The 22,957-nt window shown below is 39.8% G+C and overlaps 1 protein-coding gene across 9 annotated transcripts in view; it reads left to right on the top strand.

The window, feature by feature from the left end:
• Nucleotides 1–22,957, top strand: part of FMNL2 (formin like 2) — a 239,960-nt gene that overhangs the window by 124,077 nt on the left and 92,926 nt on the right. For all 9 annotated transcript variants that reach the window (XM_039335432.1, XM_039335436.1, XM_039335434.1 and 6 more), the window contains exon 2: nucleotides 19,128–19,211. In XM_039335432.1, coding sequence (XP_039191366.1) covers nucleotides 19,128–19,211 — 84 coding nt within the window. The remainder of the gene's footprint in view (nucleotides 1–19,127; nucleotides 19,212–22,957) is intronic.

Genomic DNA, 22,957 nt, shown 5'->3' with positions numbered 1-22,957 from the left:
TGGTAGGTTTGTTTTCATCATCATTGCATGAGGGTGAGTGGAAAGCTGATATTTAATTCACACAATTATTGTACTGACTTATAGAGGTAGTTTTTAAATGTATGACCACAATTGGAACTGGAAGTTCAGTCACTAAGCGATGCAATCATTAAGTGAGTGAGTCATCCCACTGATTTGTGATTAATCAGAGTGATTAAGTGAGTCATCCCATTGACCTGATTTTACAACCATTTTTACTCTGGTTCTTCATTGAATCATGTGGTTATTAAGCAAATCATGTAGTCATTAAGCAAGTCTGCCTTCTTCAATTGACTTTGCTTATTGGCAGCCAACTGGGAAGGTTGCAAATCACTGTCAGGTGACCACAAAATGCTGCAACCATTGTAAATGTGAATCAGTTGCCAAACTCCTGAATTGTGATCACATGACCACAGGAGTGCTGCAGATCACTTTTTCCAGGGCTGTCATAACTTCGAACCATCATTAAATGAATGGTTGTAAGGCAAAGATTGCCTCTGTTGCGTTTTATATGTAAGCTCTGTAAGACATCCAGAGTCCTGGTTCCATTTGGTAGATATAACCCATAAAAGCTAGACAGACAGATAATCCCATCGTTACAGTTATCAGGAAGCCACTGGATTCTAGGGTGGTGCAGATCTTCAGACGGTTCCTTTGCTTAAAAAAATAATTCAAACGAAGCAACTCTTCAAAATGACTCTGCATTATCCTTGTTTCTAAGAAGCCAAGTGGCTACACGGCGATGTTCCTCTCTCCTGACAAGTTGGTTGAGCAAAAATTGAGCTATCGCTTTAACTTGACAAAGAAAATTATGGTCTCCATAATACAAAGCACCTTTTGTCAAGGCAAAACTACTCTACATAAGTCCGATGCGCTTCCTTTTGTTTGGACGGATTCAAGCAGAGGATGGGACACCCCTCTATTGGGGATGCCGTTAATTTGGATTCCTAGAGGGAAAGAAAATTGGGCAAGATGGCCTGAATGGCCTTCCGTATTCTGTGGCTTTACCAACATGGTTTTCTAAACTGATTTCAGCAATACAGGTAATCCTTGACTTACGACTACAATTGAGCCCAAAATTTCTGTTGATAAGTAAAGTAGTTGTTAAGTGAGTTTTGCCATGTTTTAACAATAACACTTAGCAATATTTTCCCCAACAATGTGGGTCCTCATTTTACTGAACTCAGAAGGATGGAAAGCTGAGTCAATCTTGAGCTGGTCAGGATTGAACTCCTTGCAGTGGGCAGAGTTAGCCTGCAATACTGCACTCTAACCACTGCACCACCACAGTTTTATGACCTTTTGCTGTGGTTAAGTGAATCACTACAGTTGTTTATCAGAAGCTCCCTAGGAAGGTTGTAAATTATAATCTCAGGATCCTGGGGTGCTACAACCATTGTGAATAGATGCCCGTTGCCAAGCACCTGAAGTCTGGTCAGGTGACTGAAGGGATGCTGCAATGATCCTTAGTGTGAGAAGTGGTCATAAGTCACTTTTTTCAGTGCCGTTGTAACTTTGAACAGTCATTAAATGAATGATTGTAAGCCGAGGACTATCTGTATATTTTTTAAGTATGAGACCGTACCAGGTTTGAGCTACTTTGGTTACCATAATAACCTTGACTTCTTACATAGCAATGAGTAGTGTTGGAAGACATAAATGGAAATTTATTTCAGTCTCTGCAATAAGAAAACCATTTTGCGGCTTCTTCTGTCAAAGTGGCAGAGTAACGGGTTAACTGTGAAAACTCCAAGCCTAAAATTTAGCTCATAAAAAAGTGTGAATATGTAAATTAGCCATTTTTTTGCACTTTGATTTGAAAAAAGTAGTGCCACTGAACTACTTTTTAAGAACATTTTTAGGGGAAGTGAAGAGTTTCTGCTGAAAATTGAGAACATCTGATGTGGTATAGTCTTTTCTAAATCCTGGGCTGCAGTTATATCATTTTATATATCTATTTGTTTTATTTATATATCACATTTAAAAGCAAACCATCTTCCTCATAGAGTGACTCCGGGCAGTGTACAAGGAGACCTAGAAACATAAAAACGACATATAAACATTATAATGGAAAGCAATTTAAAACAAGAAGAAAACAATTAAAATTTAAAAAAAAACAGGAGAGGGGCTTCAGGATGCTAACCAGAATACATTATATCCAGAATGTTCCCACAATATATTCTGTAAATGAAAAAGCAGAGCAATAGAACGTATTCTTGACAAACTCATGCTGTTCTCTCTTTTTCCTGAAATTTATTACAGTAGTCTAGTCTGCAGTTTCCTTGAGTATAATTATTTGTTTTGTTTTTTAACATATAGGTATTTGCTTTCATTGAGTTCTGGTGTCATTCCATTCATTCTCCATGATATCACAAAGATAATGTATATGTGACTGTTTAGCGGAGGTACTATTTTTTTGTCTTCTACTTCAAACCTACCTGGGAAAATTGTTTTTGTTCTTAATATTTTTTGTCACTGAAGTCATTCAGACTTTCCTTCAGTGGAGTGCATCCGTAGGGCAAGGATAGTTATAATAATCAAAGGGGCATAGCTTGCAATGCTGCTTTTGTCATTTTGATAAAATGGTCATTTTGGGTCTTCCTTCCTTCCTTCCTTCCTTCCTTCCTTCCTTCCTTCCTTCCTTCCTTCCTTCCTTCCTTCCTTCCTTCCTTCTTTCCTTCCTTCCATCCATCCATCCATCCATCTCTCTTGCCAACCTGTCTCATTTCTTATATTCATCTTTTTTTAATCGGTATTCTGTAATAACTGAACTCTTCATGCTATAAAAAAAATCTTATCTGCCAGGTTTCTTGTTTGGATTCCTTGCTTGTGGCCTTCAGGATATCCAGAACATTTTTTTATTAGTAATGCAATCTGAGTATGAAATAAAACACCTCTGAGAAAAAATAGAGTTTATTTCCTTGTCCAGTGAATAATCACAACCTGTTTTTTGTACCACCCTGCCAACTCATACAATTCCTAACCAACTGGCCTCTTCTGATTCCCACTCTAACACATGTATTGCATATAGCCAGTTGTAGTTTATTCTGTAAGTCTTGGATAAAGAGCCCTGACTTTGGACATGTGATTCTGGCTGTGTCAGCTGCCACTAGAGCCTAATGAAAAGAAATTTATTTAGAACTGAGTTTGATGTTATTAATAGCCTATTAAACAGCAATTCTCCTCTATCAGAATGTTTTTTTTTTCTTTTTAACTTGTCAGTTAAAATTCTTGCAGTTTTCCATTCTAAGGTCCAACCTTAGTCAAATGTTGCTGGGCACTGCCATAAATTGTAACGTGTTAGCCAAAACCTAATAGATTACTGTCCTTCAACAATTAAACAGGCAAAACAATTTAAAAACAAACAAAAACCTTCATGGAGGAGAAGTTCCATGTCCTTCATCTACAATTCTGACAGATGTTGAGATTCATAAATTGGTGGCAGAACTCACTGCAAGAACTGCTACTGTGGCCAGGATGATAAATTTACCGGGATACACAAATCCGAGGCAAACTTAAAGGCGCGCATATTAGTATGTGCTTGAACTGGCATCAGATGACACGTATAAATAAAGCTTTAAGTTACAGTGGTTGAACCTGTTTCTTCAAATCTTAGCTAACGTTCTTATTTCTGAGAAGGCAAGAAGGGAGAAAAGAAACCAGCAGCTAAGCAGACTATTCATGATCTCAGTTTACATGACCAGATTTCAGCATTGTACTTTCCGCTATTGATAAGCCCTTATCTAACTGTGGAGGGGGACTTTAAAATGCTGATGGGTATATGAATTATTTGGCCTTTATCAGCATATTTGTAACTTTTTCCCACTTGCAAGGCAGCCACAGCCTATCTTTGTAGGAAACAAAGTGTTTACATTCACAAAATACTGAGTGGGTGTTCAGGTTCGGTTAACATGAAGTCATGTTCCTCTGGCTTAGATTTTTACTCTCATTGAGATTAACTTAGTATAGAAAGAAGGGAAAGCTATGTCCAGCACACTAGATGCAATTGGGTGGGGCATAATATTTGTGGGTTCTTGCATTGAAGTCTCTTTGGCAGTGGTTCTCAACCTTTCTAATGCTGCGACCCCATAATACAGTTCCCCATGTTGTGGTGACCCCCAACCACTTATACATCACCGGGTGCCAAGGGTGTGGCCAAAGAAAAGGGGAGAAAAATGGCGGACAGCCTTGTTTGGCGACCCCCGTGAAATGGTCGTTTGACCCCAAATGGGGTCCCGACCCACAGGTTGAGAACCACTGCTCTATGGATAGTTTAGATAGATCAGGGGTGTCAAACTCAATTTCACTGAGGGCTGTATTAGCATTGCGGTTGCCCTTGGGGGGACAGGTGGGTGTGGCCAGAGTGGGTGCAGGCTACTGGATGGGCGTGAATGGAGTGGGTGTGGCCTACTGGGTTGGCGTGGCCAGTTCTACATCATTCACGTCATGGGGGCCTGGGCAGGAGTGGGACAGATCTGAGGGTCTCTGGCAGAAGGGGGTGGGACCGGGGCAAGTGCCAAGGCATGGTCCACCGGGACAAGTGCCAAGAGGGCCACCACAAAATTGTATATTGGTTCCCGGATGGCCTGGGCCAGGGCCAAGGTAGTGGGGGCCGTTCCCTCACTGTTTCCAGGATGGCTTTGTGGGCCACATGAAACCACTTCGCGGGCCGCATCCAGCCCCCAGGCCTTGTGTTTGACATGTCTGAGATAGATCCTTCAAAACGTTTCAAACCTGGTTAAATACAGTTCCAACGTAGTATTATGATTACATGCTAGTCTTGTGTGGGTATAACAACTTTATTTTGATTCTGGTAGTTTGAAAACAGTTTTACAGTTTGCAAAAAAACCCAAAACCCATGATTCTGCCTGAGATGTCCCGTTCTGTTCTTTCGGTTGTCTTGTTCTCTTGTTCTAGCTTCATAGCTTGCTTTTCATGCAAACAAATGAACTGATACACATAGGAGAACTGTGGCCATTTGTGGTGCACAGACAATTCAGTATGATTTTTAGCCCAGTTGCAAGAACCCAAGGCAAGCAAGCAATTTACTACTTCACTTTCTTTTCTGGTAACTTATTTATGAGGCAGAGGAATGGAATCAAGGAAATCTGGGTGGTGGGGTGGAAGTGTGGGAAAGAAGATTGGTTAGATCTACTCACAGTTTGCTTCAAACCCACCTACTGTTGGTATGCAATAACCCACTGATAAATGGCTGGATGTGACAGTTTTCAGGAATGTAGCCTCATTTGAGACAGAGTTCTTTGTGGCAACTTAAGACTTTGCCCTATAATTCCTGCAATCAGTTAAAAATTATTGACTTCTTCAAACAGTTTGTTATCTTTATTTTATTTTCCCCCCTTTATATTAGGAACATAGTTTATGTTCTGACTTTTTGTCAGTGTTCAATGAGAGTAAGCTTTCACATGTACTGGCCAACATTTAGTGTAAGATACAACAAAAGAAATGCATTAAGAGGGGATATGGAAGAAATTCTATGGTAGCTAAGCAAAACTAGCAAATCATAGATATATTGGCTTGATTTGTGCCAAGCAGAGATGTGATTTACTTTGCTTTGGCTTATTAGGCAAATGTAACCAGTTGCAGTTTATTCTGCAAGCCTTGCATAATTTGGACCATCGCTTTGACATTTGACCTTGTTTCTTTCTGCTGGGGCCTAATGAAAAGAGAATTATTTGGAACTGAATCTGATGTTATTAGTAACAATATAGAAATGCCTTGCATTCTCTTCTTCCAGAATACTTTTTTTCTTTTTAACATCTCAGTTTTACGGTATGTAAATCTCTGCAGTTTCTGATCAAGTACCCATCAGGTCTAACTATATAATCAGTTTTGTAGGGGCTGCTGTAAGATACAATATGTTAGCTAAACATAACAGATTACTGTCTTTCAACAATTGAAAAATAGAGATTGGAAAATCAAAGAAAATGGGAGGGTGGTAAATGAGGTGAAGTGTTTGACGACTCAAATTAAGATGGTCCTATTGCTACCTATTAAAAGTTGAGCCAGATTTTTTCAGTCTTATAAAATGTCTACTGACTTTGACTGGAAGAAACAGTGTCTCACTACTGGCACCTTTTAGTAACCGTTCCAAGTGTAAGGAAGATATAACTATCCTTGCAAAAAAAGGTGGAAGAAGTTGTGTTCATGATGGTCCTTAGAGTGTTTTATAATTTAATTTCAGGAAGTTAAAACTGGTTACGGTCAGTTACTCTCTCACACTTATGAAACAGAATAATGGGTTTACTCATTTCAATATACGATAATTGGCTTTGAACAGTCATATCAGTTTACCAGAATGTGAGTGGATGATTTCATTGCTAAATAACTCTTGCATATCTTTATATGACTGATTAGATGAATGTGTTTAGATAGGCTTGCAATATTTACTAGTATTAGATCAGAATAACTAACAGTGGGAGGCATGATCAGGTGGTGCCTCATCCTAATTAAAAGACTAGTTGGAGTAGATGAGTTACAATGAGTCTGAACTTCTTTTCTGAGTGGGTGGTCATCCTTTGCTAACCTGGAGCCTTCCCCACATGTTGGATTTCAATTCTCAGAATGTTTAGTGTTCATCCAAATTGACTGGGATGTATGGGACATAAAGTCCTTGTGGTCACTAAAAATTGACAAAGATTTGATGGCATATAATCAGTAAAAAATAATAGGACTGTCTAGATAATTAATTTATACATCTCTAATGAAGACCAATGTTGGACATGTGTCTGGAAAAAACAGAAATTGAGAGAAGGAACATGTTTTGTTCTCTTGCTGCTGAAATAAAATCGATACACGAAAGATGGAGAATCTACCCCTAGTTTAAACACATAATTTGGAATAAAGGAAAAGGGAACTATTTTGCTATGGCTAAAGTGATACAATTGCCAGAAATAGATGCAATTGGAAATTATTATTTTCAGTTGCATAAACCATATGTGATGAGCTTACATATTTCTTCCTATCTGCACTTCCTCTTACAAATCAGAAGGAGGCACCGAAAATTCCATGCTGACACTTAAGAAACTGTTGTCTAATTCATAATTAGAACTAAAGTAAATCTAATGTCATAATTTGATTCAGGCTTGTTGTTAACTTTATTTTTAAATTTTAGTGCACCTGTTAGGGTATCCCATCCTCCAGCTGAGCAATAGAGAAATGAAAGAATGGACGGTGGGGAAGAAGGAATCTTCTAAGATCTTCACGTGCTGTTTCTCCACCACAACCACACTGATACGACTCAGTTGAAGAAGGCTTTGTGTGTGTTTGTACAAACATGTGCATTTATGAGTGAAATAGGTAGTCAGTTCCATCCCAGGACCAAATGCAAAATGTAGTAGATTTTCAGTTAACATTTTATGTTGACATTAATATTATGCGTATTATTGGTGAGTGCTCCTTTTGTTGAATAACTTTTTAATGGTTGTTTTTGGAAGAATTACCTACTTTTCCAGATATTTGATCCAACTGATATAGATCCAGTTTAAGTAGTCTTTCTTTCTTTCTTTTCTTCCTTCCTTCTTTCTTTCTTTCTTTCTTTCTTTCTTTCTTTCTTTCTTTCTTTCTTTCTTTCTTTCTCTTTCTCTCTCCCTCCCTCCCTCCCTCCTTCTTTCGGAAAGGGACAATCTAGTAAGCAATGAGTAGATAATAGGTCCATTTCAAAGAAAGACCAAGTACTCTTACTCTTAGCCAAGCCACATCCTACACTACCAAAGAGCGAACAAGCATTTTATTGTTCCCTTATCAGTGTATAAATGCAGTGCGTCATTGTCCACGATCGAAAGGTGAAAGCAGAAATAAGCTGTATTTGTGGACTTGGCAAGGCTTGATGCTCCAATTCTTTGCTGTTGGAGTAGTTAACTCTGTCATTTGAGAGCAGAAGCAAAACACTCATTTTGATGGCGTATTATGTAAAGGCAGTCCTCGACTTTATGACTACAATTGAGACCAGAATTCCTGTTGCTAAGCAAGACAGTTAAGTGAGTCACACCCAAGTTTACAACTTTTTTTTTTTGCCATGATTGTTAAGTGAATCGTGGCAGTTAAGTGAATCATATAGTTATTAAGCAAATCTGGCTTGCCCCATTGACTTTGCTTGTTGGAAGCTGGCTGGGAAGGTTGCCCATTGTGACCACATGAACCAGGGAAGCTTCCACTATCCTAAATACATGCTGGTTGCCGGTGCCCAAATTTTGATCATATGACCAAGGGGGTTGTTGCGATGCTTTTAAATGTGAGAGCCAGTTGTAAGTTATTTTTTTCAGTGCTATTGTAACTTTGAACGATTGTTAAACAATTGGTTGTTAAGTCGAGGACTACCTGTAATACGACACTGCTTTGGGTTTGATAGAGATTATAATTAGGGTGCCCACATTCCTAAAGGGCTTCTCTGCAGTTTTAATGATGTTCTCAATAAAGGCAACTCAGGCATAGATATTGGGGGGGGGGGGAAAAGGAGGCAAGCAAGAGCAAATGAAGAAAATAGCATTGCACCATCATAGCCTAAGCCAGGGGTAGGCAACCTTGGCTTTTTTATGACTCGTGGACTTCAACTCCCAGAATTCCTGGGAATTGAAGTCCACGAGTCATAAAAGAGCCAAGGTTGCCTACCCCGGGCCTAAGCATAAACTCCATCCCTTTTTTAAACATGCGTTGTAAAGTTGCACATGTGTATAAAAGGACTTGCATTGTGATGATGGGTCACTGTTTTTGTCATTTGGGCAAAAATCTTGGACTTTTCAGAGGCTTCCAACTCACACCAATACATTTCTGCATTGAGATGAGGAAAACTACACCTCTAGAATATTCGCCTCCCCCTGAGTTTTAAAAATGGGGCGGGGGAGGAGAGCCTTGTGGAATTGAATTGTTCTAAATATAACCCATAGCTTATATAAGTAGGGATGACCTGAGCAGTTTATATTTCAGATATATTCAATAAGTCAAAGAATTGTAGAGCAACCCGACTGCTACAAATGGCTCCATAGACTGATTGCAAAGAGGTAAAAGTTCAAGGCATAGTTTGAGGAACTTACAGTATATAATATAATATAAAGATGTGATTGTAAATGTCACATACAGGCAGTTATTCTGATGCCCCTAATTCAACCTTTGGCTATCCTATTTTCATCTACATTGAACATGGATGTGCCCAGGCTACACAGGTACAATAGAGTGCGATGTGACTCTGTGAGTTTTCTGTGGTTGTCTGTGTGTACCAAAACAAAGAATGAGGAAATTACCCTGGGCAGCTGCCTTTGCCTTTTATCCATAATCAAGGTACTACTTGAAAAAAAAAACACAGAAAGTCCTTCATGGAACGATTTCAGTGTGGGAAAATATATCCAGTCTGTTCATTCCTTGCTATCAGCAATCTCTGGCAGGAAAGTTTGAAACGAATGGACTTCCCTCCATCCACCCAGATGTTTGCCCTTCAATCAGGTTTGTTTACAAAAGTGAAGCCCTTCTTATGACTTTTTCAAGAATAAATCCTCTGCAAGGATCCTTAAAAATAGTTTAAGTTGTGTGTGTGAATTTACTCTTTCTATAGAAAGGGGCAGGGTGAATTTTTTTCTTTAGCGCAATTATATACTCTTTACTTTAGGGCTTATCTTTTTCCCAGGTAAACCCTGACTGATATTATTGCTTTGATTAGTTGCAAGCAGAGTGGACTTACTGTGGCAGTTGCCGCTGCTGTTCTTGCCTTAGTTTAACGCTGTGTATCTTGGATTTTGTCCAGTCTGGTTGATCTCACAGCATATATGCTGGAGTACTATTTGCTGGGTTTTCACTATTAATGCTCACAGCTGATCTTAAACAGCAGACCATTGATTTAGAGCTGCAAGTGGACGTTCCAGTTCTACCGAGAAACACTACTCTGTACACCTTCTCCAATTAGCTAGATACCTTAGCACAGAACGATCCCCATATTCAGAAGGGCTTTATCCATAGTCAAATTCAATGCTCTCTCAGCAGCCTTTTCTGAAGGGAGATGCCAAAAGGTCCCCTTTGATCAGAGATTGTGTCAGTGCGGTGGAGGAATAATTAAAACCATGGAACATGTTGTTCTGCATTGCCCCGTCTATACTGTTGCTCACCAGGAATTATTATTTCCGGTCTTTACTAAATATCCTGGTCACTTGTTTTATCTTAGGTTATTATTACTGGATCAATCTGATTTCCTCAATCTCAGCCAAGTACTATTGTATAGTATGTACAGTCAGCCATAGTATTTCTTCTAATCCTTTTTAGGGTTTTTTTTTTGGAGCAATTATATTTTTCCTTTTTATTCTAATTTAACAGTGACTTTTGAATTTTATCTACTAGTCCAGGTGTGTCAAACTCAATTTCATTGAGGGCCGCATCAGCATTGTGGTTGCCCTCAGGGCTGGGTGGGTGTGGCCAGGATGGGTCGGCCTACTGAGTGGGTGTGGACGGAGTGGGTGTGGCCTATTGGGTGGGTATGGCCAGCTCTACGCTCTACATCGTTTGCGTCAAGAAGGGGGTGGGACCAGGACAAGTGCCAAGGCATGGTCCACTGGAGGAGCCGCACTGTTCCTCTCAGGCCATGCGGGGGGGGGGCTTATGGAGCTAAGACTGAATGCGTTTCAGCATTCAATGTACAACCACAAAATTGTACATTGGCTCCCGGTTGGTCTGGGCCAGGGCAAAGGCAGAGGGGGCCGTTCCCTCACTATTTCCAGGATGGCTTTGCGGGCCATATGAAATCACTTTGCGGGCCGCATCCGGCCCCCGGGCCTTGTGTTTGACATGTCTGTACTAGTCTATGACTGAATAAAGATTGATTGATTGATGGGTTTTCCCAGACCAAAGACACAATTGTGTATATCTCGAGACCACATACACACTGTGAATATTCTGAAACTATACAAATACAACTGTGAAATACTTTCCAGTTCCTCAGAAACTCTCTCTGTTTCTAGAATAAGTGTAAAATTAAGCCTTTTAATTTTAGATTTTAATGCTTCTTTGGTGTTTTAATGAATGAATCACTGCTTATAGTGTATTATGAATACAGTTGTAATGTTCAAAGACATGTCCCCAAAGTGCTTTTTTCAAAAGGCAAGTGGGCTTCGTTTTTTTCATGAAGATGTTTCGCTCCTCATCCAAAAAGCTTCTTCAGCCCTGAAGCTTAAGAAGCTTCTTTGATGAGAAGCAAAATGTCTTCAAGGGGAAAAAAAAAGTCCAGTTGTCTTTTGAAAAAAGCACTTTTGTGACAACCATGACCTGGATGACCGAGAATCTCCATAGACATTCAACAACATGATGCAGTTCTTTTAAATGGCTAAATATTATCATGTTTTTCAAAAATACTTGAAATAGAAGGATGCAGAAAAGCCACAGGCTAAGGTTGGATAAGGGAATTCGATTGTTGCAAACCTTTCTGTGACATTTCATTTAATCCTAAAAGAAATTCTGTTCAACTGGATTTTAAATTAAGATTCATATAATGCTTGCGTAACATTATAATTAGAATAATGTTACAGAGTAATGGATCTAAGCTTTCTATATTTATAAAGAAACCTAGTGCTCTTTTTTTTCTCACATAACAAATTGAAGATGGTTTTGTGCCAGTTAATAGTATCATTAAGTAATAGGAGCCATTATTCAGGCATAAGCTATAGTTTGAAAGTGTAGTATTTCAAGTCAAAGCAGCAAAAACAAAGCTGGCTATTATATAAATTCATAATCTTTTGCTTGAGAGGTAAAACAAAACAAACACAATCACAAACACAGAAGCTAGTTTCATTTTTTTTGAAGAGATTAATTTATTAGCTCCAGCAAAGAGCTATTCACTGAATACTGATTGAGAGATATATCATTGATTCTCAGTTCCTTTTCCTTAAAACCCTACGTCTGAGTGAGATCTAACAATACAGTGAGGGGAATCTCTTTAATAGCCTAACATAGTTTCTGAGTCCATAGTTCAAGGTGTGTTAGTGATTTGGTTGTCAATAGCAATACTTCTGCCTATCCTTGAAGCTTTGTGTATCCCGTATCCCGGGAATGCAACCCAACAAAAGATTAAAAACAAGGTCTCTCAGCCATGGGCGAGAAAGTGTGTATATATATATAAACTAAAAACAAGAGGAAGATGCAATCAAGTACAAAGTAACAAGATTGAACGAAATAGGGGCAGGGGGATTGGAAGAGGAAGGCATCCTTTGCTGTTGGTGATCTTCCATCTACCCGATCACTTAGCAATTGGAATGGAAAAAAGGGGGTGTGTGTGAATAACAAAACAAGAGTCCAACAAGAACAGTGAGTGGCCTGAAGGGAAGATATTTTCAACCGAAAAAGCTAAAGAATGGACTCAGATAGCAAAGTGGAAAACACCAGAAAGAATATATGACACACAGAGACAGGATTGATAGAGTGAGCAATTCTCCAGACAATCAGGTGATCCTTAGGAATGCAATAGTTTCCGGTCCTTTTATCTAAAATCTAAGTAGATCAGAGGGGAGGAAAGAACCTAGTAATTTAACAAACAAGACAGGATTACAGATGTGGGGCTGAATTTCTCTTTCTGTTTTCAAAGGGTGAGAATTCAAATACAAAACTATGAAGGCTGTTTTGAGTTTATGAAGTGAGCAGGTGCTTTCCCCCATAACTTTGTACAGGCAATGTTATTTATCTGAGGATTGCTTATCCCCTTGTTAGGAGGAGAGGAATATTTAACAAATTGCATATTCCTTTTCCCCAATGTAATCCTCTCTGTCAAATTTCAAGTTAGCAGTAACTACTATAACGTCATTCCATATTGTGCTCTCAGACTTCATAAAAGTCAAAAATCTTTGTTTCCCATAAGCTTCCATCTCTTCTTTTGCTTTGTGAGGGCTGGGCTCTTTTGGCTGCTGCAGGATAGAATTGAGAAACCTAAGAAGAACCCATGAGTTGGGCAGCCAATAAAATTAAATAAATAAAAAATAATAAATAAAAATAATGAATATATAATTTAAGAAGCACGGCATTGTCTTCCAAAGTCATAGTTGATCAAGGGGCCCCTTATTCCCATGTAAAACTGAGGCAAAATCAGTAAGTGTGAGTTTGGATGCTTGATCCTCAAGAACAGGGGTCTTCAAACCTGGCCCTTTTATGAATTGTGGATTTCAACTCCCAGAATTCCTCAGCCAGGCACGCTGGCTGAGGAATTCTGGGAGTTGAAGTCCGCAAGTCATAAAAGGGCCAGGTTTGAAGACCCCTGTGCTAAAGGTGGTTGAGCCGAGGTGGCGCAGCAGTTAGAGTGCAGTACTGCAGGCCAAGTTAGCTGACTGTGTTCAGCAGGTCAGCGGTTCAGATCTCACCGGCTCAAGGTTGACTCAGCCTTCCATCCTTCCGGGGTAGGTAAAATGAGGACCCAGATTGTTGGGGGCAATGTAAATATATATATATATACATTGCTTACTGGTGTACACCGCTTAGAGAATGCTTGCACTTAAAGTGGTATATAAGCCTCATAAATAAACAAATAAATAAATAAATAAATCATATCAGTTTATCAGAAAGCACAGTTCTAGCTGAAACTTAGCTTCAACAGCCTAGCATAAAGAAGTATTTTCTTCTTGACCCCCTGCTCAAGAATATCAGTCTACATGACCTTGTTCAGGGGTAGGCAACCTTGGCTCTTTTATGACTTGTGGACTTCAGCTCCCAAAATTCCTGAGCAGCATGGCTCAGCTTGGAAACTCTCCCTTTCCCCTCAGCATGGCTGGCTCAGGAATTCTGGGAGTTGAAGTCCACGAGTCATAAAAGAGGCAAGGTTGCCTACCCTTGACCTTGTTAGAGCACTCTTCTAAATGGTGCATTTATAATTTCTGCTTTAGGAACATTTTTCTGTTTTGTGGAAATAAATTGGGATTAGTTACTGTTCAGTATGTTGGGCTCATATTCATTCATATTTCAGATTTATAGATACACACTGAAAGAATCTAGTGTATTTATCTCGACTGTATTCATGAGGGGAGGATCAAAACAGGCAAGATGGTGTCATGGAATCACAACTGAATCCCCCCCCCAAAAAACTTTGTATATGGGTGAGATATCAACATATTGAAAAGGGGCTGGGCTTCAAATCAGGATGGAGCGACCATCGTCTTGTCTACTTCTTGTGTATTCATGCTTCTGATCTCTCTTACTTTTAAAAATAAATAAAACTTGTGACGTGGTTGCCTGGGTGGTCTTAGTGAGTCTCAGGGTCAGGATGAGCATTTCTTGAACCTGAGAAAGTAACATGCAGTACCATAAAATGAAGTCTAGTCACTTTTCTTCTTTTTAGTGAGCCAAAGAGAAGCCTTTGTAGATGCTGCCCATTTATCTTTTAGATCAAGATGATTACAGCTTAGTACAGTATGACTCCCAGTGTTACTCAATTGCAGAGAGTACAATTACAGGAAGGAGGACAAGTCATGGACATCTTCAGGCTAAAATATTAATCATTTAGCGCTGTACAGGAAGAGGTGCAAAAGTTTCTTGGTAAAATTCAAAGGAATAAACTTGTGGGAAAGAGGTTAAGAAGGCAGTACTGGAATAGTAGAAAGTAAAAGGGGCTGGGGAAGCCCCAAATTAGCTGATGGTTTTATAATCACTAAAAGGAACCCCTCCATTTCTAACTGGAAAAGCTGAAAAAAATTCTGCTAATTCCCAGCCAGGCAGGCAAATGGGTAGAAAGATCCTTTGTGATTTATAAGAATGCCAAGGAAACTTTTCTCCTCAACTTTTAACTTAAGGAGACGTTTTGCAAAAAGTATATTATGCAAAGACGATTTTCTGCCGGTATTGGCTTAAATTGCTAACAAAAATTTGGAGGCTCATTGGTCGTAATTCATCTTGCATCACTTTGTGGAATTTCACTATTCTGGCAATTCCTGGAATGTTATCATAGAATTGTACTCCAATATCCAGCCAAGGAAATTTCCCACTCCCACCCCCCAGGCAGTAAACCACCTTAGAAGGGTGCAAACTTTGCATAAAAGGTTAATCTGAAAGATGGGACAGTTGCTGTAGTGATCTGGCTTTCTGATCTCTATTGTTATTACCATAATGTTGTTTTGTGGCTTGATTATATATACTTTATGTCAGTCAGCTTTGGACTTCAGTCGTTTTGGAGTTTATATCTTGAATCAAAGGCAGATAAAAAAGACACTAGGACTCACTTGAACACAATCATTTCAAAATATATATGGTTTGTTTTGAAATGAAATTGCATAATTAAATGCTATTAACATTGGCTCTGTCATTTTATGGGGCACCTGTAGTGTTAGCTTCTAGTTAGCTTGTGGTTGACATGTTAGCATGTCAACCACAAGCATTAGCATTTTAGGCTAATATTGTACACCAGAAAATCACAAATGAGAAGTCAGTTTCTCAGAACTGAGATAATATCTTGCATTAAGCAGAATACATGGGTTATTCTGCTTCTTATATCTGCCTAGAATTTCTGACTATGAGCCGTGCATCCCCTGACTTCCACACTGCAGAGAGCAACAGGTTTATTTCCAAATGCTGCCTTTGGCATTTCTAGCTTTAAATGAACAGCTATTTGTCATGATATCAGGGTCTCTTATCCTAGTGTTCCTATATAATATGGGTGGCAATGTTTGGACCGTGTATGTGCGTGTGTGGGTGGGTGGGGGGCAGTTGTGGCCCCTTGAAATCTTAATCTACACTAATGTGCTCATTGTAATTTCCACATGAGAAAATTCTTAGCGCTGTTGCTGGTTGAGGGTAGATGCTGTTGCTTTTTACATCTCGGAAAGTGGCAGGTTGTAAAAGTGAGGGCATCATGTTTGAATGGAAAACAGGATGTGAAGGACTGCAGCTCCAGCATAGCTGACCATTGGCTCTGCCAGCTGGGATTGCAATTCAGGCCTAGGAATTCCCCACTACAGGCATAGCAGAGCAAAGCTTCTGTGACTCTTGACATGTGGTGATGTAGTCCTGCAAAGCTTCCTTCAATACTAGTAGAAATATGGGTAGGAAGCCATCTGTTTTCAGATAAATTGGGAAAAAGAAAGCAGCATAACCACACAGAAAACTTTGGATCTGGAGTGACTCTATTTCTGCCAAAAGTCCAGCATTACCAGAGAGGGAGCGGGCAGAAGTGATACAGGGGGTTGTATGTACTGTATGAAATACAGAATTGGGAGCTGATTAAGAATGGGCAGGTTTTCCTACCATCATTTCTTTTTAAATATTTCATTAGTGATGCTTTTCAATCAATATTTACACTCATTGTGTTGCTTTCACATGAGAAGAGCCATATCATTATGGACAAAAGATTAAAAGCCAAGGATCTAAATTGTTAACCTCAGTTTGTATATAGCAGTGATGGCGAACCTTTTAGAGACTGAGTGCCCAAACTGCAACCCAAAACCCACTTATGCATCGTTGAGTGCCAGGTGGGTGTGGCCCATTGGCTGGGTGTGGCCCGTTGGGTAGGCATGGCTGCGGTAATAACGGCGGACTAGGTGGGACGAAAAAGTTCAACCAATCAATTCCAGATCTTTTTTCCCCGCGAGAAATTGAAATTGACTGAACTTTTTTTTTTTTTTTTTGCACACGGCAGCGGAGGCTTAAAGCGAAAAGGTTTTATAAAACCCAACTAAAGGCCTAGGACTGGGGCGATGGCGTGCGTGCCCACAGAGAGGGCTCTGAGTGCTGCCTCTGGCACTCATGCTATAGATTCGCCACCACTGATATATAGTGACCTGCCAAAATCAGAACATAATCCTCTTCTTTGCAATAGACTAATATGTTCTCATTTTAATGCTGATATTTCTTTGGTGAGATTTTAAATGTAGGCCCACAGTTATTCCTTTGCCAGCACTGCAGCAGAAGAATTAACACAACAGAGAAGTAAACTTTGCACGATCCCTATGTAGGTTTTTATTTTCTCTCGGCTTTTAAAAAGTGCCTGTATATTTTATATATATGTATATCTCATGGATAAGCTGATCTGCAGATAAGTTGACCCTTGATTTTTTTTTTAAACCAAAATACTACGGAAAATGTGCCACCTACTGATGTTGTTGTTAATTGCGAAGTCATGTCCAACCCATCGCGACCCCATGGACAACGTTCCTCCAGGTCTTCCTGTCCTCTACCACCTACTGATAAACATACATAAATTTTTTAAGGGTCGATTTATTGGCAGATGATGCATTTCCATGGCATTTTGGTTAAAAATTTGAGGGTCAGCTTATCCGCAATATATATAATAATAAGACCTCTCTTTGGAAGAAAAAAATTGTCCTAATTTTACCTAGCTAGATTTGTATGTACTTTTAACAACAGTAGCCTGAGCTATACAGGAAGGAAAAAGTGTACATTTAGTGAGGTCCAAAAATGTAAAGGACTTAATTCTGTGCAGTGCTGTATATAGGATATATCACATCGCTAGATTAAGAATAGGGAACTTGGTACCCTCAATATAATTTGGACTACACATTTTCTGTATTTGGCTAACAGTCAGGGATTACGTCACATGTATGTAAAACATCTGGAGATCATCAGCTTTTATCCTTGAAGAAACAGGTTCCAGAGCTACAACTTAATTTGTTGGTTCAGTATAAAAACATAGCAGGAACCAATTAAGGGTTTTACAGAATTCATGAGCAGATTTGAAAAAAAAAATAAATAGAACAGCCCTTTCCTGCTTTGTCTTCCCAGGAAAAAGTATTTAAACAGAAGATTCTTCAGAATCTGGAGTTCCTGATAGATGATTGGATTGGATTAGATTAGATGAGAGAGAGAAAGAGAGAGAGAGCGCTTTTGTTTCCTTTCCTAAATTGCCATCCTATTTCATTCATGTGTGTTTTATTACAAATTCTGGCAATTGTTTTTAGAGCCCCAGGTTGATGAAAACCAATGTAACAGTAGTAAAGCAGGGAGAAACCATGTGAAATTTTATATAACCCTATCTGATTATAGTCTCTCCAATTCTCACCCCTCCCAGTAAATTAAATGCAGGCATAACTATATATAAAGGGACTGTCTGACTTGATATATGCAACTGAAATTTTTGTGAAATTTCTTGTTTCTGTATTGTTTCTCTTTTCTTTGCTACACTAGGGTTTTTGGTTTTAACTAGAAAAGAACAAGTTTTGTCCTTCTCTGATGCAGTTTTATTTTGGAACTCTACGGGATACAGTTCCTCTTAACAACACTTGTTCTTCCATATGCATTATAACAGGGGTGTCAAACTGCCGGCCCACAGACCGGATGCGTCATGTGGAAGCCATGCCCACCCCAGCTCCGGCAAGGGGAAAAAAGTCGCGATACGTCATGACACATCACGTGACACAGCGAGTTTGACACTCCTGCTCTATAATGTTCTTTGCGTGTTATCTCAAGCAGATATACACATCACTATATATTTTCATTAAATTTGAAACTTTGATAACTTTGATACTACATAAAGAGCTATTTAAGCGAATCCCATTTGGAGCAGTAATTTGTTTTGGTTAAAATAGAATCTCATCCAATTATGTTGCAGAGCCACATAAATCTGTTGCAGCAAGAAAGGAAAAAGGCTTCTGCCGTACTACAAGCCTTTTTCCTTTCTTGCTGCAACAGATTTATGTGGCTCTCTTTTTAAATGTTGTATACATTGGTGGCGAACCAGATCTTATGCTACTTTAACTGTGAATTGTGCATGGATTTCAGTCTTGCCCCTCTAAGTAGATAAAAGCAGGCATTTGTTATTGGGCATTTTATATAGCAGCAATGTTATGATAGGATAGAAGAAAAAGCAACTCTCATTGAATTACCCACAACTTCATTCTCTAGTTTTAGCTGACATGAAAAAAAAACCTCTCAACCTTGACATTGTTCAACATGTGTCATATCTTAGATTAGAGGCTGGGGAGGAGAAGGAATCGAATCTTCCATTGCTTTTTTGCAATTTCTTTTTCCTGAAAAGCTTTGGATAAACTCTGTTAACCATGAATTTGAAAAAAAAAAATCACATAACTGCAACCATGTTGTTCTGCTCATTTAGGCTTATTCATATGCATAACCTCTCTAAACTATCAGCCTGTTGGGGTCACCCAGATTTGCTTTCTCTTTCTTTACAGAATGCCATGAACTTGCCTCCTGACAAAGCAAGGCTACTCCGACAATATGACAATGAGAAGAAGTGGGAGCTGATCTGTGATCAGGTAAGTGTAGCAGCCAAAAGGCACTTTAAGACACAGAGCAGATAATTGCTTGTTGTTGACTAGAAAGCAAGGAGCGTTTTTTTCCTATTGCCAGTAATTGGCGATTCCAGAGACAGAATCTGGAACTTTATGCTTGTGAAGCATGCACTTTCCTGTTCAGATCTGTACCTCTCCAATTGTGATACTTTTTGAAATTTCTTAAAAAATAGCTCTTGCTTACACAAAAATAGAAATGTCTTTGGTTTCTGCTTGACTTAAAAGTCTCCTCTCCTTCTCTCTCTCTCTCTCTCTCTCTCTCTCTCTCTCTCTCTCTCTCTCTCTCTCTCTTTCTCTCTCTCTCTCTCTCTCTCTCTCTCTCTCTCTCTCTCTCTCTCTCTCTCTCTCTCTCTCTCTCTCCACACACACACACACACAGTGCTTTGGGGTGTACAGTAGCTGTTTAGAAAATATGCCTTTACTTTAGCCGTTTGCCTAAGATGAGCCAATTGTGTTTCGTGTTCAGTTGTTCCCACCCTAAAGCAAACATCACATGTAGGCTTACTCTGTAATGATCATAGTTCCCATCATGAGGATTATGCCTGAAGACCATTTTGGTCCTAGGCAAAAAGAAGTAGCTGTCCATTTGGAGAAGAGGCTCAGAAGCTGCAGAATACGTAATGCTCAAGATGCTGATGCTGATCGGTCAGCAGCAGCAGCCGCCAGAACACAGCAGGGGAGAAAATAGTTGAAATAACATATAAGGCTTCCTTTCCTAAAATCCATCTGAACTGCATCACTTCAAGTTCAGAGCAGCTTAGAGCCAAAGCCCTAGTTCAAAGCATCCTTCCGATTTATGTACTTGGAACAGGTTAGGGTATTTTTTTTATTCTGGATTTGGGTTTGGGGGTCTTTTTTGTCCTGGCATTATTTCTGTGTGACACAGAAAAGAAGCGGATTAATATTCCGAACATAGAGCACAAGGTTTCACTTCTTCTTCTTCTTTCTTGACCAATGAACATGACATGATCACCACAAACTTTAGTTCAGTGTTTCTCAACCTTGACCATTTTAAGGCATATGGACTTCAACTCCCAGAATTCCACAGCCAGCAATGCTGGCTGTGGAATTCTGGGAGTTGAAGTCCACATGCCTTAAAATGGTCAAGGTTGAGAAACACTGCTTTAGTTCATTCAGTTACTTTGTGAGGTGGTTGGCTGTGATTTCCCTTGCCTGGCGCTCTCTCTACCTGGTTTCTGCATGCTTAATTCAGGTATTCCGCAGCATAGTCAAGAAAGTGGTATGACTTAACATAGGCAGTCCTCATTTAACAACTGTCTTGTTTAGTGACTGTTCACAGTTACAGTGGTGATGACCTTTGCAACGGTCCTCGCATTTATGACCTTTGCAGTTCTGTAAAAGAAACCCAAACCCTAAAGTTAAAGTAAAATCGGAAAATTGTGATGTTTCACTTTGCGACTTCTTACTTATTAAGTTGCCAGTCCCAATGCTGAGCATTAAAGACTACCTGCAATCACTTTTTGATTTACTAGGACTTACAGAACTGATCCTAGATGAGATGTATTCAATCTAGGAGTAGATGCAAAAAAATAAAATCAGAAATTTGGTGGGAAATGGGCTTATTTTTTTGGTCATTGTCCATTAATTAAAGAAGCTCTTAGTCAGAAGAGAATACCTCAATTCTTCTATCCAGCTGTGGAGAGGCGAAGCAAATATTTTAAAAAAATATTATCTAAAAATAAGAAATCATTAATCTTGTGAGGACTGTTGCTGAAGACTTTAAAAAAGAGGACTAGATTGGGCAAGTTTGCCTCCAGGTTTAGCACTTTTGAAACTGAGCCAGAAAGTTTGTCAGAAGTTAACAAGGATGCAACCAAAATTTAATAACTAAAAATTGCGGCTGTGTGGGGTCTGCCCTATATAGAGTGGTGAGATTCAGTCAGTTTGCACCACTTCGGCAGAACTGGTAGCTAACTTTTTGTTGCCCAGGTCCAGAATGGACTTCCGGAAGTGGCATCCACATAGAGAACCGGTTGTTCACATATTTGAATCCCACCACTGCCTATATATGCTGTAGAGCAGTGGTTCTCTTTTTAATGCCGCGACCCCAACCGGTTGTAAGTCGAGGACTACTCAACCAGTCGTAAGTCGAGGACTACCCAACCGGTCGTAAGTCGAGGACTTTCCCTGCTCGGGAGCGCCGTGCATGTGTGGTGCCACCCCCTGCGCTGGCCGAGGCGTAGCTGGCAAGGGGCAACGACGTTGCAGGGCGACCACTGGCTGGGCCACCAGCTGGCCCAGCCCAAGGGAGGTAAGGCACCCGCCGGGCCCCACGCATGTCAGTAACCCTCCCTGCGCCCTCCAGCCTCCCACCTCCCACCCCTGGCCCTCTTTTACTTAACATTTTTAGTAGTTGCTCAGCAGGGAGGGGTGGAAACTTCCAGACAGCTCGCCTTCGCTGCAAACAACTTGCAGCACTGTTTGCAGACTGGGGCTTTTGGCAGGCTCAGCAGGGCAGAGACAGCCTGGACAATTCCTATTGGCTTTTGAAAGCCAATAGAATTAGACCCTATTCAAGAGAGTCTATTCTATTGGCTTTCAAAAGCCAATAGAATAAGAGGGAGTAGCACAGCTAAAGAAAAGGGGGAAAAAAATGGCGAACTGTGTTGTTTGGTGACCCCCGTGAAATGGTCGTTTGACCCCAAATGCGGTCGTGACCCACAGGTTGAGAACTGCTGCTGTAGAGCAATTGTCCAATAATTTTGGAATTGCGGAACTATCAGCTTGGGCATTTATTAAATATTCTGTGCAGAACATTTAAACCATTGTATGTCTTAGAAATATACAATAGTTTACTGAGATGCAGCTGCAAATTGTTTAATCTGCTGTATGCAACTCATTTCCTTGGACATGTTTATCAATAGCCAGCATCTTTAGAATGAAAAACCCACATGAGCTGCATTTTTCCTTACACCTTACACCACCAGCTGACAGGATTCAGGAAGAATGCAAGAATTATATGAAAAATACAAGAAATAAATAAACTACAGGTAGTCCTTGACTTACAACCATTCGTTTAGTGACTGTTTGAAGTTACAACAGCCTGAAAAAAAGTGATTTAGCACTGTTTTTCACACAACCATTATAGCATCCCCATGGTCGTGTGATCAACACTTGGATGCTTGACAACTGACATGTGATCACCTTTTGTGACCTTCTGACAAGCAATGTCAATGGGGAAGCCAGATTCACTTAACAACCGGGTTACTAACTGCAGTGGTTCATGTAACAACTGTGGCAAGAAAAGTCATAACATCGGGCAAAACTCACTTAACAACTGTCTTGCTTAGCAATGGAAATGTTGGGCTCAGTTGTGGTTGTAAGTCAAGGACTACCTGTATACAATTGGGGCCCAGGCAATGCCACCCATGTGGCTAAGCTTAATTGCACTTAAGTGTTTTCCAGTAAGATCCATCTATCAGGGTAACCTGGTCTACCCCAAATGCGGAACGGATCATACTGCTTCCGCTTTCACCTTTCAGCCCCAATCTAGGAGCCTTCACAAGCAGTCACTTCTGCGACAAGACTATTTGTGTGTTAAATTTAAATTTACCGACAAAGAATTAAAGGGAGACTAGCATAGCTCGAAATAGCTATAGTAGTCTCCCTTTAGTAGTTCTTCGTCGGTAAATTTAAATTTTATGGCACTTATTTACGATTCATTTCAGATTAAAGTTCAGCAGTTTCAG

Source organism: Crotalus tigris, unplaced genomic scaffold (genome assembly GCF_016545835.1).
Source record: "Crotalus tigris isolate CLP2741 ecotype Arizona unplaced genomic scaffold, ASM1654583v1 scf7180000017641.3106099, whole genome shotgun sequence".
NCBI lineage: Eukaryota > Metazoa > Chordata > Lepidosauria > Squamata > Viperidae > Crotalus > Crotalus tigris.
Note: the sequence above shows the minus strand (reverse complement) of the source record. Positions and strands in the feature narration are given on the sequence as shown.